At 51.5% G+C, this 16424-nt stretch overlaps 1 protein-coding gene across 1 annotated transcript in view; it reads right to left on the bottom strand.

Annotated features, from left to right (window-relative positions):
* Nucleotides 1-16424, bottom strand: part of KCTD19 (potassium channel tetramerization domain containing 19) — a 42375-nt gene that overhangs the window by 1296 nt on the left and 24655 nt on the right. The window contains exons 3-15 of the mRNA XM_030795444.1: nucleotides 13722-13872; nucleotides 12428-12622; nucleotides 11073-11204; nucleotides 8648-8858; nucleotides 6782-6942; nucleotides 5441-5541; nucleotides 4546-4688; nucleotides 4271-4354; nucleotides 3878-3992; nucleotides 2842-3469; nucleotides 936-1127; nucleotides 578-732; nucleotides 151-252 (exon numbers count right to left, since the gene is read on the bottom strand). Coding sequence (XP_030651304.1) covers nucleotides 151-252; nucleotides 578-732; nucleotides 936-1127; nucleotides 2842-3469; nucleotides 3878-3992; nucleotides 4271-4354; nucleotides 4546-4688; nucleotides 5441-5541; nucleotides 6782-6942; nucleotides 8648-8858; nucleotides 11073-11204; nucleotides 12428-12622; nucleotides 13722-13872 — 2370 coding nt within the window. The remainder of the gene's footprint in view (nucleotides 1-150; nucleotides 253-577; nucleotides 733-935; nucleotides 1128-2841; nucleotides 3470-3877; nucleotides 3993-4270; nucleotides 4355-4545; nucleotides 4689-5440; nucleotides 5542-6781; nucleotides 6943-8647; nucleotides 8859-11072; nucleotides 11205-12427; nucleotides 12623-13721; nucleotides 13873-16424) is intronic.

The raw sequence follows: 16424 nt of genomic DNA, 5'->3' as shown, positions 1-16424 counted from the left end.
CTGGTTAATTTCATCCAGTTTCTCCCTCCCTGGGAGCAGTGGCCTAAGCTGCCTGTCTAGCTTTCTGGGCAGTGCTGGCCCAGCTGTGGTGCAGCAAGACACACGTCCATCTGAGGCATCCACAGAGGTCAGGTTGCAAGTGGCCCTCACCTCCACCCAGCTGTACAGGCGCTCCTGGGTGTGCCGGTCGTCCTTGAAGCCGGTGATGGCCAGCAAATCTACCACAAACTGCTTGGGGCTGATGTGCAGGGTCTACCAGGAGAGCCCACAGTCAGGCAGGGCTAGGGCAGCTCCTAGCCCCTCAGAGTGAGATGCAGAGCAGGGACTTCTCTGGGCCCGCAGAGCCACAGGGGTAGGGGGCAGGCACTGTCACTGCAAATCTGCCTCTTGGCCAAGGCGCAGTCCAGGTGCAACTGCTCTGCTTGCCTCCCTGTCCCACCACTCTTCTGGCCCTGGCCTTCTTCTCCTTAACCCCATCGTGGCTTACTTCCTCTTGCCTTGCACCACTTATTGTGGGGCACGGGAAGAGGTGGAGAAGGTACAGGGTGCCCCAGGGCCTGGGGCCTGTCACACATACCCACAGCCGATTGGCCAGGGAGACCACCTTGGCTGTGATGGCTTTGGGGTCCTTTCGCCTGATGGAATCTAGGATGATGTCAGCCAGGAAGCAGTGACATTTCTGCGCATAAAACATCTCTTCCCAGGACAGAGAGAAACTCACGAAAGTCACTTCTGTGGAGGAGGGAAAGTGGATGTGGCCACATCTGTCAACAGCTAGGGGCTTAGAGACAGTGTGAGGAGGGGGAGAGGGGTAGGGCCCCCAGGGGCCACTGTCTCTGCCTGAAGTACCCTGGGAGGGGGCTCAGGCATCTTGGGAGGGGGCTCAGGCATCCTCACAAGGAGGTGCAGGGCTCGGCCTGGCTCCAGAGCCTCACCTTGGGGCTGGGGACTGGCTGTGGGTGGTGTGTGCCTGAGGTTGTCCATCTGCGTGGTGTAGATGATGCTGTCCTCAAAGAACATGCAGAAACCATCGCTGCCCACCACAGGGGGGTGAGTCACTTTGAGGATAACCCCTAGGCTGTCCACCTCACTGGCCTCGGGCAGAGGCTGCTCAGGGGCAGGGCTTTCTGTGAAAACAACATAGGGAGGGGGCTCTCCTTTTTAAAAAAAAATTTTTTTTTTTTAGATTTTTGCTCTTGTTGCCCAGGCTGGAGTGCAATGGCACAATCTTGGCTCACTGCAACCTCTGCCTCGTGGGTTCAAGCGATTCTCCTGCCTCAGCCTCCTGAGTAGCTGGGATTACAGGCGCCTGCCACCACGCGCGGCTTTTTGTATTTTTGGTAGAGATGGGGTTTCACCAGGCTGGTCTCGAACTCCTGACCTTAGATGATCCACCCACCTCAGCCTCCCAAAGTGCTGGGATTACAGGCATGAGCCACATGCACAGGCTTTTAAAATTCTTTTCTTCAATTACCATCAAATCTACATAAGCAGGGGCTCTCCTTAAGCTACCTCAGAGCCCAAGCAGGGAGGGGACCTCTGGTGACAGGCCAGTACAATCAAGTCACCCCAGCCTTGCAACAGCTGCCACCTCTAGTTTCTCAGAAGTGACACCCTGGGCTGGCAGGGGCCTGTCCTGGCCACTCCTCTCTTCATTGCCCTGGCATCATTGCAAGCCAAATCCTGAATATTTTGGAACTCCAAGAAACTCCAGATTCCTCTGTTGAACTAAGACGTATCAAATGGGGCCGACAGTAACCCAGCTGAGGGCTGGAAATCTTTATAAAATTTTAAGTTGAGAACTTGGGGCCAGCCTTTGATGCATGTCCAAAGAGTGGACATTTGTCATCCCAAGCTTGACAGACCAACTTAGGGCTCACAGGCAAGAGTCCAAGAAGGCCCCTTCAAGCAGGGCTGGAGCCACTAATAGAGAAGGTGACAATACTGCAGGCAGGGCTTTGAGGGAGCAGAGGCAGCAGCCTGGCACAGCGATTCTCAGCACAGTTCCCTGGCCACCTCCCCTTAGCTGGCTACACACGCTCTCTCTCCAGCTCAGTCCCTGTAGCCCCTGCTGTCTCCTGGGCTTCTCCACCTGGATGTCCCTCGGCATTTCGCACTCAGTATGTGCCCTTCCCCAAGTTCTGCTCTTTCTCTTACCCACACCTCAGTAAGGGCCTATCCACCCCCTTGCAGTCCCACAGGCTAGAAACCTGGCTCCTCCTTGGCCCATCCCTCTTTCCCTCCACTACCTGCCTAGCCTGCTTCCCCTAGCCTAGAAGAACTCCAAGTGGCTTCGAATACCTTGCTCCTGCTGCATTTCCTCTGCTCCTGGAGCAGACTTTCTGATGGGCACACCTGACCCTGTGCTCTTGTCTAAAATCCTTCAGACGCTGCTCACTCCCATCCTGGTCAGAACGGAGTACCACGTCCTGAAGCTGGCCCGCAAGGCCTGTCCTGATGACTTCTGTCTTCAGCCTCATCTTTTATCACGTCTGCATGTGAAGCCTGGCCTCCAGCTAGACCCATGCCCTGCGCTTCCAAACATCCTGGACTTCTCCTTCCTTCCCCTGCTGACTCCCCAGCCCTCAGCCTCTTTTGTGCTCCTGCTTCATAGGCGCCTCCTTCCCACAGCACTCATCCCTTTGCCATATGTGTTCTCCTGGCCCCTCCAGCCATGCCAATGTGCCAGTCATTTCTGTGTCTGCTGCCTGGCACAGAGATGGCATTGGTGAGCGGGGGGGTCTAGTCCTCCTTTGTCACTAACTTGCTTTGCCATCTTGGCCAAGGAGTTTGACTTCTCTGTTGTGAATAAGACTTAGATCAAAGGGGGACAGGACTCACCTCTCTCCTTGGTCCTCTGCTTGCTCCAGTCCTTCAGGGTGCCGGCTCTTTTTTGGGGGAAGTATGGCTTGAAGGTTGGCTCTGGCCCCTTGTCTTTTGCTCCAGCTCCAGCCCCTGCCTGTGGTCCTGGATCCTTCTCTGAGGCTGTGGAATGGGCTTTCCAGGCAGCTGAGGTGCTGGGCTGGGAAGCAGCCTTGCTTCCCAAGGGGAGCTGCAGGGTGACCTCCTCCAAGGGGCTGCTCCGGGAGGCTGTCAGTGGCTGGAATTCCCACTGTTTGCAATTGACCATGTCCCATTCTCTCACCAGGGAGATGAGTTTTTGCATGGGAGTGGCAGGAGGGTCTTTGGTTTCAGATTTCTGTGTGAAGTTGATTGTGGTGCATTTCTTCTTTGAGGGGCTCTCAGGGTGGCTCCCCCAGTGTCCAGGATTGGTACACAAGCCAGGGCAGTGTGAGTATGTGCTAGGGTTGCCAGCCCTCTTGGCATTTCGGCATAGGGACACCTGGATGGGCCGAGCGTACTGCTCAGCCTCCTCCATCTGGTTGGACCCCGCCAGGTTTCCCTTAGCCTTGTTCCATGGAGTCCTGTCACTGCAGTCTTCGAAGTCCACAGGCATGTAGGCTGTGGTCTGGGGAGGGAAGGGCACAGTAACTCTGGATAGGTTGGGCATGGACATCAACGCCTTGCCCAAGATCTAATAAGCTGGGCCTCCAAGACTTCACTTGCTCTCCCCGAACAATCCCATCCCTGACAGGGGTCACTTATTTGAGCTTTGCTCAGGCTGAGTGGGGGTGGTGCCAGCCCAGTGGCCTGTCATTCCAACAGGAGATACAATCAGCATCACAGGCCACAAGTGGCCAGTAAGTTCCTGTGCCTCCTTCACAGTTCAGAAGCCAAGTCCTGTCCTAGGAACCCATGTAGGCCCTGCTCTTTCATTTTGCTGCACCCCTCAGTAGCTGAGCCTACCCCCATCCACCCTGAGCCTGGTGGTAGTGGTTTTTGAGGACAACACCAACCAGAGAAGGCTGGGGCTTACTTCTTTAGTGTCTCTACTGAACTCCACCAGTGACCCTGGCCCTTCTGTCACCATGTGCAGCCTCCTGATGGGAAAAGCTTCTTCATTTTCAGATTCTTTCTCCTGAGTCCATGACCTGCAGAAACCAAGAGGGGTTGGTTAGTGAGTAGAGACTTCCATCAGGCCATTGGCCAGTTGGTCAGATCTGCCCTTTGGCTGGGAGTTAATGCTAGACAGTAGGGAAGAAGGGGCTCTTAAAGGGTTTTGCCTAGGTCACTGGCCAATCCTGGACCTGCTTCACTCCCTCAACCCCAAGGAGAACAGGATCCTCTAGGAGTGGGACTTAGGACAGGATTTCAAGAGGAATTTAAAGGACCAAATTCTAAACATAGAGTCGTAATAAAGTTTCCTTACTTGTATGCTTCACATTGTGCAAGGGCTTCTGAGAGAGATGGAATGTGGTATTCCTCCACCTCCTGGCAGAAGAGGGGCCATTCCCTGCAAACAAGGAGATATCCAGCTGGGCAGCTAGGGTGGGAGTGTGGGAGGGGGCATGAGCTCCTGGAGCTGCCGCTGCCAACAGTTCCCACAATGGAAATAAAATAACCGCCTCCCTGAAGGTCTCCTTTGTTGCTAAGGGAGGGGTCAGCCTTCGTGATTTCATCTTACTGTGTCCTTGCCTCACTTACTTAAATTCAGATGGTAAAAACAGTTTGCCAAGTCTCAGGAAGTTGAGAATGTGTCGGAACATCTGGCCATCCCCGTGGATGAGCAGGGTTTGTCCATATGTGATCCAGTACACTTTCTGAGGGTTGGACAGCAGTTCTGGATACTGGAGGGGGTTGGACACCAGACTCAGTCTCAGATGCTAGGTCTTTGGGAAGGGGCAGGTCAATCTTCTCTCACTCCCCTTTTCCAACTACACTAGAGCAGAGGCTTTGAGATTTCCATCTCCCTGTCTTGTCAGTCACAGGGAACCATGGTGGGGAGCAGAGCTTCCAGGAAGAAGCACATCATCCCTGCTTCAACTTTTGATGGCCCCTAGACCACCCTCTCAAGGCATTTGGAAGCCCACCGTACCTCCTTCTCAGTCCAGGTCCCTCAGAGCTGGCCCCCTCCCTACCCAAACTCCGGAGGGCATTCCCAGCAGGCCACTCAGTCCACTTGCACTCTGTTTTGTTTTGTTTTTTGAGGCAGAGTCACTCCGTCACCCAGGTTGGAGTGCAGTGGCGCAATCTCGGCTCACTGCAACCTCTATCTCCTGGGTTCAAGCGATTCTGGTGCCTCAGCCTCCCAAGTAGCTGGGATTACAGGCACGTGCCATCACACCCAGCTAATTTTTGTATTTTTAGTACAGACGGGGTTTCACCATGTTGGTCAGGCTGGTCTTGAACTCCTGACCTCGTGATCTGCCCGCGTCAGCCTCCCACAGTGCTGGGATTACAGGCATGAGCAACTGCGCCTGGCGGGAAAGTCTTTGTTCTAAGCAAGTGCTGGAAGCTGTGTGAGGGCCAGGTGATGGCCCCCAGAGCAGCTCAGGTGGTGATGCCAGATGGGGAGCAGGGCGGCCAAGGCCGTCAGTACCTTCAGCAGTGTCTGCAGGGTGGTTGCGTACCAGTGGCTTCCAACATACACTTTGATTATCTGTTGTGGGGAATACACAGTGATCTCTGCCGTCCACTCATCTATGGGAATCCAGGAGATAGAACACATCATCATATGGCCAGAAGGGAAAGCAGGTAGGGCCCTTTGGTCAGTAGTGTATTTCATGTTAAGTCTCAATATCTTTCCTCAGTCATATTGTGTTGCCTACTCTGAGAAGCAGCAGAAATCCCTGACATAAACCTTGCTTGCTGCAAGGTTTCCTGGGTGGTGAGGCGGGAAAGGGCACTGGCCCTCTTCACCTGACCCTCCTCCCTCAGGAAAGCTGGGTTGATGACCCTGTCCACCTACAATGCCAGCTGCCTCCAGTTTCTGGTTGGGTGTGTCCTGAGTGTGTAGCTTTTCATGTGGCCACTCAGACTGAAGCTAGGAATCTCCCTCTGTGTGTTTGTGTTCATGGTTTGGCAAATGTCATGGAGCCAACTCTTATCAAATCCCTGTCACTTTTATGAGACTAAGCCTCTAGGCATGTCTGGAGAATGGGGGCTGTATGCTGGGAAGATGAACCCATGACTCTTTTCCTGGAGATGACTATATGTAGGCCTTGTTCTGATGTTTGGGAAGCAGTTTCTAATGAGCTCTGTAATGAATGAAGGGTATATAACTAGATTATACAACTAAGAGATAAGATGTATACAACTAGACTGTGAAGTCCAGGAAGACAGGGACTAAGTCTGTGTTGCTTACTTCTGTACCGCCAGTGTCTACTGCTGTCCTGGTATATGGCCGGTACTCAATAAATGTCGGATGTTGCTAAATGATAGTGATACAGCTTTAACTTTGCCCCCCAAATTTTTGGTAATAAGAAGTTATAGGCAGCTGGTGAAAACATTAGCTTTGGACTCAGTCAAACCCCAGCTTGACCACTGTGTAACTTGAGCGAGGTTTCTTCTCTGTACCTATTTTTTGGCTGTTAAATGGACCCAGGGACAGCTCTGTTTAACAGAGGATGCTCCTCCCTGCATGGCTGTAAGAAGCACAGCAAGTCAGCTCCCAGGGTCAAGGCAGGTCTGCCCTGGGGGTCCTGCGTGGCCCCAGATTGGGTAACAGCCCTGTCTGCTGCTGGAGACGAATTGTGGGCTTGGAGATGAGGAGGGAGCACTTAACATGAAAGTTTCCCTTTTGTAAAAATCCAAAATATTGGCCTGGCTTTCCCCTCCTCCTCCATCTACAGTTCCTCATCCTGGCCACCTCATCTGTTCCCTCCAATCTCCCAGATACTCCCCTGATGCTAAATTCAAACCTAGAAGCTTTCTCACTTACTGAGCACATCCATGGGTGCCAAAGTCCTTGGCTCCAGATAAGTCTTCAAAGCCACTTTCATTGGCTCGTAGGTGATGTCCCTTTTGTCTAGGAAGGCACAGAGCTCATATACCTCGGAAATGGTCTCTGTCAGGGGCAGCCGGCAAGTCCCCAGCCAGTTCCTGCCCAGAGGAAAGGTCTATTATGAAGAACATCAGCATTGCACCCCAAGAGAGTTGAGCCTGTAAACTTTCCATGCCTAGGATGCCTTGCCACAACACTGGCTCAAATCAGGCATCATTAACATCGTTTCCTTTTGTTTGTTTGTTTGTTTGTTTGTTTTTAAGATGGAGTCTCACTCTGTCGCCAGGCTGAAGTGCAGTGACATGATCTTGGCTCACTGCAACCTTCGCCTCCCAGGTTCAAGCGATTCTTCTGCCTCAGCCTCCCAAGTAGCTACAGGCGCCCGCCACCACGCCCAGCTAATGTTTTTTTTTTGTAATAGAGACTGGGTTTCTTTCTTTTTTTTTTGAGATGGAGTCTCACTCTGTCACCCAGGCTGGAGTGCAGTGGCGCGATCAGTGGCGCGATCTCGGCTCACTGCAAGCTCCGCCTCCCGGGTTCACGCCATTCTCCTGCCTCAGCCTCCTGAGTAGCTGGACTACAGGCGCCCGCCACCACGCCCAGCTAATTTTTTGTATTTTTAGTAGAGACGGGGTTTCACCATGTAGGCCAGGATGGTCTCAATCTCTTGACCTCATGATCTGCCTGCCTTGGCCTCCCAAAGTGCTGGGATTACAGGCGTGAGCCACCACGCCCGGCCCGTTTCCTTGTTTTAACTGGAAATCTGTTTAACCTTGTAGGAGAGTAAGCCTGGACAACAGGTCACATTTTTGGAGCTGAGCTTGACTTATTTCAGCAAAGCCCTCTAAATGGACTAATTTCATGTCTCCAGGCCCTGTTTCAGGTTCCAGGGCCAGCCCAGGGCCCAGCCACTCCCTTCTTGCCCCATACGCATCTGCCCAAGACATCTCAGTCACTGTGCTGCAGCCTGCCACGGTCTTGGAAAAAGGCTGGGGTCTAAACATCAACCCCGTTCTCCAAACCCTCCCTTCCAAGGCACTTGTCTTTGCCCTCTGTGACATCAGGGTGGACATCTCTGAAAGATATAGACTTTATGGGCCAAAACAGCCCAAAACAACAATACTGGGAAAAGACAGCATTCAGGGTCAGCAGACCCTCTCCCAGGGGCTCCAGAAAACCCACTTCTACTTTCGATTTTGGTGCCAGTCTGTTTGTGACCCTCAGAGAGTTGCTCTGTTGTTATGCACCTCAGTTTGCCCATCTACAAAACAGGGTTGGATTCCTTGCCCCTGCACTAATGAGGACATCCTGAGCTCATCCCATAAGGCAAAGGCCGAGGATCAGCACCTCTGGGAAGCCTGGCCTGGCCTGCCCTGCCCTGCTTCTAAGGGGGCTCACCCCTGGCTCTGGCCATTCTGTGTGTCCAGTGAGCCTCCCAAGAGTGGCAGAGGACCTTTGTAGAGGGGTCTGCACAGGGAGGTACCCAGCTCCCTGACTGTGGCCTGGTGACCTCAGACCTAGCACAGGGCTAGAACCAGGGAAATGGACTGCAGAGGACAGAAATAGGAAATGGTCTGAAGCCTTTGAACCTTAGCCACCCTTGTACCTTGGCACCAGCCCTCTCCTTTGAGGCCCTAACCTGGTGGTAGTGTGGCGGTGCTGGTGATGGGAATGGCTAAAATGATGGGCTGGCCCCAAGGACACACTTCACCTCTGGCTAGTGGGAAAGGCCCCAGGTTATTCCTAGAGGGAAGGGCAGAGCCAAGGGTGATGGGACTCAGCGTGCCCTAAGGAGGGCCTCACTTGACATGCTGAAAGAGGACGCCGTTCCCTGTGATGTACAGTCGGCTTCCGTCTAGCGTGCTCTCGATGCGAAGCTGGCCCAGTGCAGAGTCCGGGTACTTGACCAGCAGACCCAGGGCCATCGTGTAGAGCGGTTTCACGGACTCCAGGCTAGCTGTGCAGGCCCCCTTCCCGGGGCTCAGGGGAGGACAGGTGGTCCGGGAACAGCCACCTGTGTCAGGGAGAAAGGGGTGACTCCTAGGCCCCCCATGGTCATAGCTGGATTGGAGGCTTTGGGGCTCGGTTCCTACTGCTGCCTCCATTGTACCGAGGAGACTAAGAGGAAGAATATTTCCTTGCACAGTCCAAATCGAGATCTTCTCAAAATCAGTATAATTTTTTTGTATACTCAGGCTTAGAAGTCATAACTATTTGTTGGGAGGTGAGTTGGGAGTGGGGGGATTCATTTGCTCTATCACTAGCATCTGAATTTCCTAAGTTTCAGGAAAGCAGCCATCTGGCCCCAGCCCCTGCAGGAGTCTCCATTAGTTCCAAGCTCTTCTGTAACCATCCAAGGGTAAAGAATGGCAACCATAGCCTGGAAACTCAATGTGTGTTACAGGCTTCCTGGATTCACAGCCCCTATTGCTGGCTCTCCTGGGCAGAATTTCTCCCAGAGACATACTGTGTGGCATTATTTTCAGGGTGGGTATTTGGGTTGCTGGTTTATGGATGGGACCTTTTTCTCCTATAGTGGGCCCAGGGTACAGTCCAGAGAATACAGTTATCACAGCCTTCAGGACCCTGCTCCCATGGCAACGATGTGCCAGTGGGCACACTGCTGGGGGATGTTCGTGGATCATCTCCAATCCTCAGAGCAACCCTACAAGAGGGGGTAGGGCTATCATCATTTCATGTTGAAGAACCTGCCCTGAGAGGCTAATGAAGTATCTTGCCCTAAACTGCAAAGCTAGGCAGGGGCAGGGCTAGGATTTGAGGTCAGCTCTATCCATCTCCAAGGTTACCACAGCTGTTGCCCTTATTGTGATGCTTTGTAGAAAGCTAAAGCCACTTTTGTGTTTGAGGAGTGCTGCCAGCTTCCAGAGCCTGACTGTCAACACACTTCCTCCATCTTTGCATTGCTCTGTGGAGCAGGGACTACGCTACTGTCTCACAATGATTTGTGTTCTCTGAGGAGTAGAAGGCTTTGAGGGAAGGAGCTGAACTCACACCGCCTGAAGCGGATTATAAGGCCCTGGGACAGGGTCCTGAGACCTGCTGGAGCATGCCACTCCCCACAAAGAGGATGGGTTTCTTTTTTGAGAAGGAGTCTCGCTCTGTCACCCAGGCTTGAGTGCAGTGGCATGATCTCGGCTCACTGCAGCCTCCACCTCCTGGGTTCAAGCAGTTCTCCTGCCTCAGCCTCCCAAGTTTCTGGGATTACAGGTGTGTGCCACCATGCCTGGCTAATTTTTGTATTTTAGTAGAGATGGGGTTTCACCATGTTGGCCAGGCTGGTCTCGAACTCCTGACCTCAAGTGATCTGCTTGCGTTGGCCTCTCAAAGTGCTAGGATTACAGGCAGCCACCAGCACCTGGCCAAGAGGATGGGTTTCTGTTTGTCTGGGAGAAGGCTGGGAAATCTATGCCTGAAGATAAGGAAAGGCCTGATTGCCATGGGATAAATGTCTGGTGATGTCCAGGCCAAACTTCCCATGTGCAATGCAGTTCTACACATTCTCAGGATGGCGGCTGAAGCCATGCTCAGGTAGCTGGCGCCCTATAACATGCACAGTATCTTCCATGGAGGTGGAGTGGGGAAATGGAATGATGAACGGCCCTGAGGAAACCCTGAGGGGAAGAACAAACTGGAATGAGGTAGGGCTGGGAGCACGAAGGCTTAGGCTGGACAGGGATCAGCAAGCGTCAGGAATAGGCAGAAACAGGCACAGCGGCCGGGGGTTTCCACGTGAGATGACGAGGGAATTTGGGGGCGGGTGAGACGCATGAAGCACTGAGCATTTCCCACACCTCCAACCGTGCCTGGAAGAGGAAGGATGGGAATGGCTGGTGGGTGCTCTTAGTCCCCACCACTTTCACGAGCCGGGCAGACCTCCCCTGCCCCTGAGAAGCCTGCCTTCAGGCCCAGGACATTCCAGCCTGGCTCCCCACCCGGGCTGGGCTCCTCCTGATCCAGGCTGGGCTGGGCTTTCTATACCCCTGGCTGGTTGCCCACTCCCCACCCTCAGTGGGAAGGCTGAGCCGGCAGAGCAGCATGCAGGGTTTCAGGCTGTGAATCCTCTTCTTGGATTCAGAGTCAGCCAGAAGACCCAATTCTCTCACTAACCCCCAAAGCCCGAAGTGGTTGTGGGAGGGAAGATTGTTCTTGGCTTTTCCAGGTCAAGCCAAGACTGTCAAGGTGGGGCCAAGGTTTCCTGGTGACATACCCACGTTCATCCGGTACCACCTTACGGCTTCAGTGAGTGCAGGGATTTCCAGAATTTCCACTTCTGCTTCTAATACATCAATGTTGGAGAAATTATCTGGTAGTAAAATCTTCTGTGAGCGAAGAAAATTCACTTGAAAAACAAAAGGGAACACAGTGAGTTAATGAGGCTATTTCTGGTTTAACCATAGGTCCTGGTTTTGGCAGGTTTCTGGTGCTATAACTTATCCTAGGTTCTCCTTATTCTGAAACAACTTATCAACATACCTTATTAGATTAGCTTTGAGTGTGTGGTTTTCAAGGTGAAAGACCCCACATTACTTTGTTTTCCTGTGTCTGAGGCCGTGGGTGTGGCCTCCCGTGGCTTGGCCTGGGGCTCCCAAGCCAGGCCCTCCTGGTGGGCACACTGGCCCTGAGACTTACCCTGTGAGTCTTGACCCAAGAGCAGGTCATTCCAAAAGAGGGAGTTGTCTTGCTGCTTAGAGAGGAGGGGCCCAGCCGAGCCTGGGCTGGCGGGTGGCACTTGCAGTTTGTCCCTGCCTGGACTGCAGTATGGGAGGCAGAGATGGAGCCAACGCTAATGTCCTGTGTGAATCAACTTAGAGATACAGAAGCACATCACAGACAACTTTCTAGGTGACCATGAATATGAATGACTGGGGTTCCAGACATTTGGGCTCCTAGTGTAACTTGAGTGTTTACTGCCCTATCTATCTAGACAGCAGTAGCATCTTGGGGTCAAAGAGATCATTCAGTTCACATCCCAAACAGAGCTCATCCTGGGGCAGTAGGGGGAGAGAGGCTGTCTCTGTCAAAGGTGGAAAATCTCATCCTTCCTTAGGCCACTACCTCAAGTGGACAATTCTGCTATGACTCAGGGGAACATGTCACCATCCACCCTCCTTCCCTTTTATTCTGAGTTTGCTGACATTAAGAGCAGGTAGCACCATCCTTTGAAACAATCTAGATTCCTCATTTTATGGTGAGAGGAACTGAGGCCTGAAAGCCAGTTGGATACATAAGGGCAGAGTAAGAAGAGAAGCCGACTGGCAACCAACTGAGCTCCCTGCCCTTCACACCAACTCCTGTGGTCCCTGACACTTTCCAGTGCCTGACACTTTTACAGCCAGGCCATCCCAAAACAAATAGGGAATAAAATAGCCCTGAGTCTAGTGAGATTCTAATGCTGGAATCTGCTTGCTTCCTGGAAGGCTCTGTCATGCTTCCGCCACCTCTGCCCAGGGAAGCTCCTGAGGCCCTGAGCACCAAGCTGGGCCTCTGTGGGACATGTGATGGGGAGGGGTGAATGGGCCTTATCAGCCCGCCCCCAGCCCCACCCCTGGACACAGCAATCACCAATGAAGCGGAACTCGCTGCACTCGCACTCGATGAGGGCCACCGTCTCAGCCAGCCACAGCAGGTTGTCTTCAGTCACTAGGCTAGGATATTTGGCCACCAGGTCTAGGGGCAGGAAGCAGTAGTGCACCTCCTCTTCTGTGTCTAACAGGGGTGTGTCCATGAGTCCCAGAGGTGCCTTATTGTCATGTAGGGCTGGAAGAGAACATACAGGCAATGTCGCCACCTCTCAGAAGCCAGGGATCTGATTCCAGCAGGGCTTTCACTGACCCAGGGGCCCCAGAGGATGCTAGAGAGACCCCCCCCAGGATATGGTCCTTGCCACTTGCCAGACACATCTTCCTTCTTTATCTTTTCAGTTGTAGCCCTAAGGTTTGGAAGGAGTGTGGTAGGGAGTGGGGCATGGAAGTCTATTTTTTTTTCTTTTCTTTTTTGAGATGGAGTCTCACTCTTTTGCCCAGGCTGGAGTATAGTGGTGCCATCTCAGCTCACTGCAACCTCTGTCTCTCAGATTCAACTGGTTCTCCTGTCTCAGCCTCCCAAGTAGCTGGGACTACAGGCACGTGCCACCACACCCAGCAAATTTTTGTATTTTCAGTAGAGATGGGGTTTCACCATGTTGTCAGGCTGGTCTCGAACTCCTGACCTCACGTGATCCATCTGCCTCAGCCTCCCAAAATGCTGGGATTATAGGCATAAGCCACTGTGCCCAGCTGGAAATCTATTTTTTTTTCTATAAACAGTGAAGGGCAGTGGGACATGTGACATTTTGACTTATGTACCCAAAGTCATTAAATTCATTTACCCATTTGATTCTTTCTAATTCATCAAACCAAACACAGTGATCCACAGACAGAATAGATGCTTTTGACACTCCTGGAAGCTAAACTCCATCAACAATCATAAATGCTTTGTACTCATGTCTCAGATAGGCTGAACTATGCTGCCAGGCACCCATCAGACAGTGATCATTTGGGGACATTCTGTGTGTGGTGGTTGGAGGAAACTCGAAAGAATGGTGGCGTTCCCTGATGAATAGGAGGGAGTGGAATGAAGCCTCGCCTTGCCCACGTGAAGCCAGAATGCAGAGGAGTGAGCGTGGAGGAGGATGTTGGTTCCAGCAGGCAAGCAGCCATGGAGAGGGCCTGTGGCAGGGCAGAAGATCAAAGAAGATGACAGAGACTGCCTCAGAAATCAGGCAGTCTCTGCTCTCTGGATGGAAGCCACTTCTGTTAGGGTGAGGAGGGGGAAAGTTGGTGTGGGGTTTAGGGAGGGCCAGCCTATCCCAATTTACCTGTGAAGGCTGGGCTTTTGATTGGAAATTCTGAGGGTTTGCTAATACACTTCCATGTACGCCAGTAGTTCAGAGATGCTCTCTCAGCAACAGGTATGTCTGCAGGCCGCACGCGTAGATGGTGTTTCCCTTCCTTCAGGTTATCTAGAGTCTGTTAGATAATGAAGAGTACTATCTTGAGAATCTAAACCAAGTAACTATCTACCAATTCTAGTGTGAAGATCAGGAAAAACAGTATGTGACTTACTTTTTTTTTTTTTTTTTGAGACAGAGTCTCGTTTTGTTGCCCAGGCTGGAGTGCAGTGGTGTGATCTCCGCTCACTGCAACCTCCACCTCCACCTCCTGGGTTCAAGCGATTCTCCTGCCTCAGCCTCTCGAGTAGCTGGGATTACAGGCACCTGCCACCACGCCCGGCTAATTTTTTTTTTATTTTTAGTAGAGACAGAGTTTCACCATGTTGGCCAGGCTGGCCTTGAACTCCTGACCTCAGGTGATCCATCCGCCTCAGCCTCCCAAAGTGTTGAGATCACAGGCATGAACCACCATGCCCAGCAACTTAAAGTGTTTTGAAATAAATTAGGCGATCACACAAAAATGTAAAAATGTAGGGCTATAGGGTGACATGCTGATATTCAAAGTCCCAATGATTATTTCTCTTCTGATTTTTGAAATAAGTTTTGTTATAATTTTATGTTGAGTAATAGTAATTTATCTTGCACAATCTAAAGAGTAATTTCTATTTAATCATTAAAAACTTGTTATTTTCTGCTATCATTTTCCTTCAAGTACTCAAAACCACTTTCTACCTGTTATAATTGTGATTTGCTATTGTTTGTGTTCATCCTAACCCTGGGTAGTGATCTAAGTGGTGAGATTGAGGTATAATAAACATGTCTTATATTGCCACAGGACTCCACATTTTTCAACGCACTTGACACACATTTGCTCATTTACCATGACATGATACTGTGAGACAGATGTGGTTGGTGAGTGTCTTACTGATGAGGCGGCTGAGGTCAAAGGCTTTGTGGCCTGCCCAAGCAGTCTTCCAAGTCCAGAACTTGTCAGCTTGAAGGATCAGGCAACCAGGGGTGGGCTGAGGCTGGAGTGGAGCACCCCAACTAGGCAAGCCTGAAGCCCAGGGCGGTGTTTGTGCCGCCCTTACCCAGGGACCCGTTCTCCCTCAAAAGTCTTGCAGGGGGCAGATTACCATAACATCAGCACCCCTCCCTTTTTTTTTTTTTTTCTGTCTTTACGCTAGAAGAAGATACATAATATTTTCCCAATAAATTTCCGGATATAGCAGTGCAAGTGGTACTTTAAAGGCACCAGATCCTAAAAATGGACAGGTGCCCCAGATTCAGTCTGAAACCAACAAATAATCTGCCTCTAAATGCTGCTATGTCAATGAAGCCCTTGTGAAGTTGCTCTCAAAAATCCTGAGCATTGAGACTAGCCCTCTGGTGGCCAAGCTATAAACTGTGCCCACATAATCACTTAAGGTCAATGCAAAAGAAGGCAGGCCAGAGTGGGAGAATCTTTCCCACCTCGGATGGCTGGAGGGTTTGCAAAAGCACTGGGCAAAGGTGGGATCGTGGGGAGTACTTTCCTGTGGCAGTGAACAATGGGGGAGACAGTGTGTGCGTGGAACGCTGGAAGACCGTCTTTCATTTGAGAAATACTCATTGTGCATCACCAGGGCCACAGTCAGACACTGTGCCTGCCCTCAAGAAGCTCTCAGTTTGGGAGAGAAGATATGAAAGACCACAATTTATGTATACTGAGATTAGAGCCAGTGTCCGTTATGAAGTTTCTGGACCTCCAGGAACCCTGGGATTTCTTTCCACAGCATTAGAAGGGAACATTAGAGTCTCGCTCTATCACCCAGGCTGGAGTGCAGTGGTGCAATCTAGGCTCACTGCAACCTCCGCCTCCTAGGTTCAAGTGATTCTCCTGCCTCAGCCTCCCGAGTACCTGGGGTTACAGGTGCCCGCCACCATGCCTGGCTAATTTTTGGATTTCTAGTAGAGATGGGGTTTCACCATGTTGGCCAGGCTGGTCTTGAACTCCTGGCCTCAAATGATCCACCAGCCTCGGCTGGTGCTGGGATTATAGGTGTGAGCCACCATGCCCATCCTGACTCTCCATTTTCTCTCCTTTCCTTTCCCCTAGTCCTGGTCCCCCAGCCCCCAGGTCCTCTCCACACAGTGGTCTTGCAAACATATGAGGTGAGTCCAAATCACTCCTCATCTTAAAAAACTTTAGTGTTTCCTGTTGCTATGGGATAAATCCAGACTCTCCTTTGCATTGCACATAAGGTCCTTCACAATCAATGGAGGGAGTAGGGTATACACGAAAAGCACAAGGTCTTTGAACTCAGCATATCTGGGGTAAATTCTGACTCTGTCACTTAAGAGCTAACATTTATTACCCATGGACTTTTAAACTGAATCCTTCCAATCTTCCCCTGACAACAAAGTAGGCTCTGGTATCATCACTCCCTTTGAGCACATGGGAAGCTAGGTCCAGGAAGAGGTAGGGGACTAAGTGCACCAAGTAAGTGGAGATACTAGGAACGAAACCCAGGACTCTGGAGCCCAAGCCCTTAGCAACTGTTTTCTTTTTATTGATATGTAATAGTTGTTCATATTTTGGGGGTACATGTGATATTTTGATACATGGATACAATGTATAATGATTAA

This window comes from Nomascus leucogenys, chromosome 2 (assembly GCF_006542625.1).
Source record: "Nomascus leucogenys isolate Asia chromosome 2, Asia_NLE_v1, whole genome shotgun sequence".
Classification (NCBI taxonomy): Eukaryota; Metazoa; Chordata; class Mammalia; order Primates; family Hylobatidae; genus Nomascus; species Nomascus leucogenys.
This window is presented reverse-complemented; position numbering and strand designations above follow the sequence as displayed.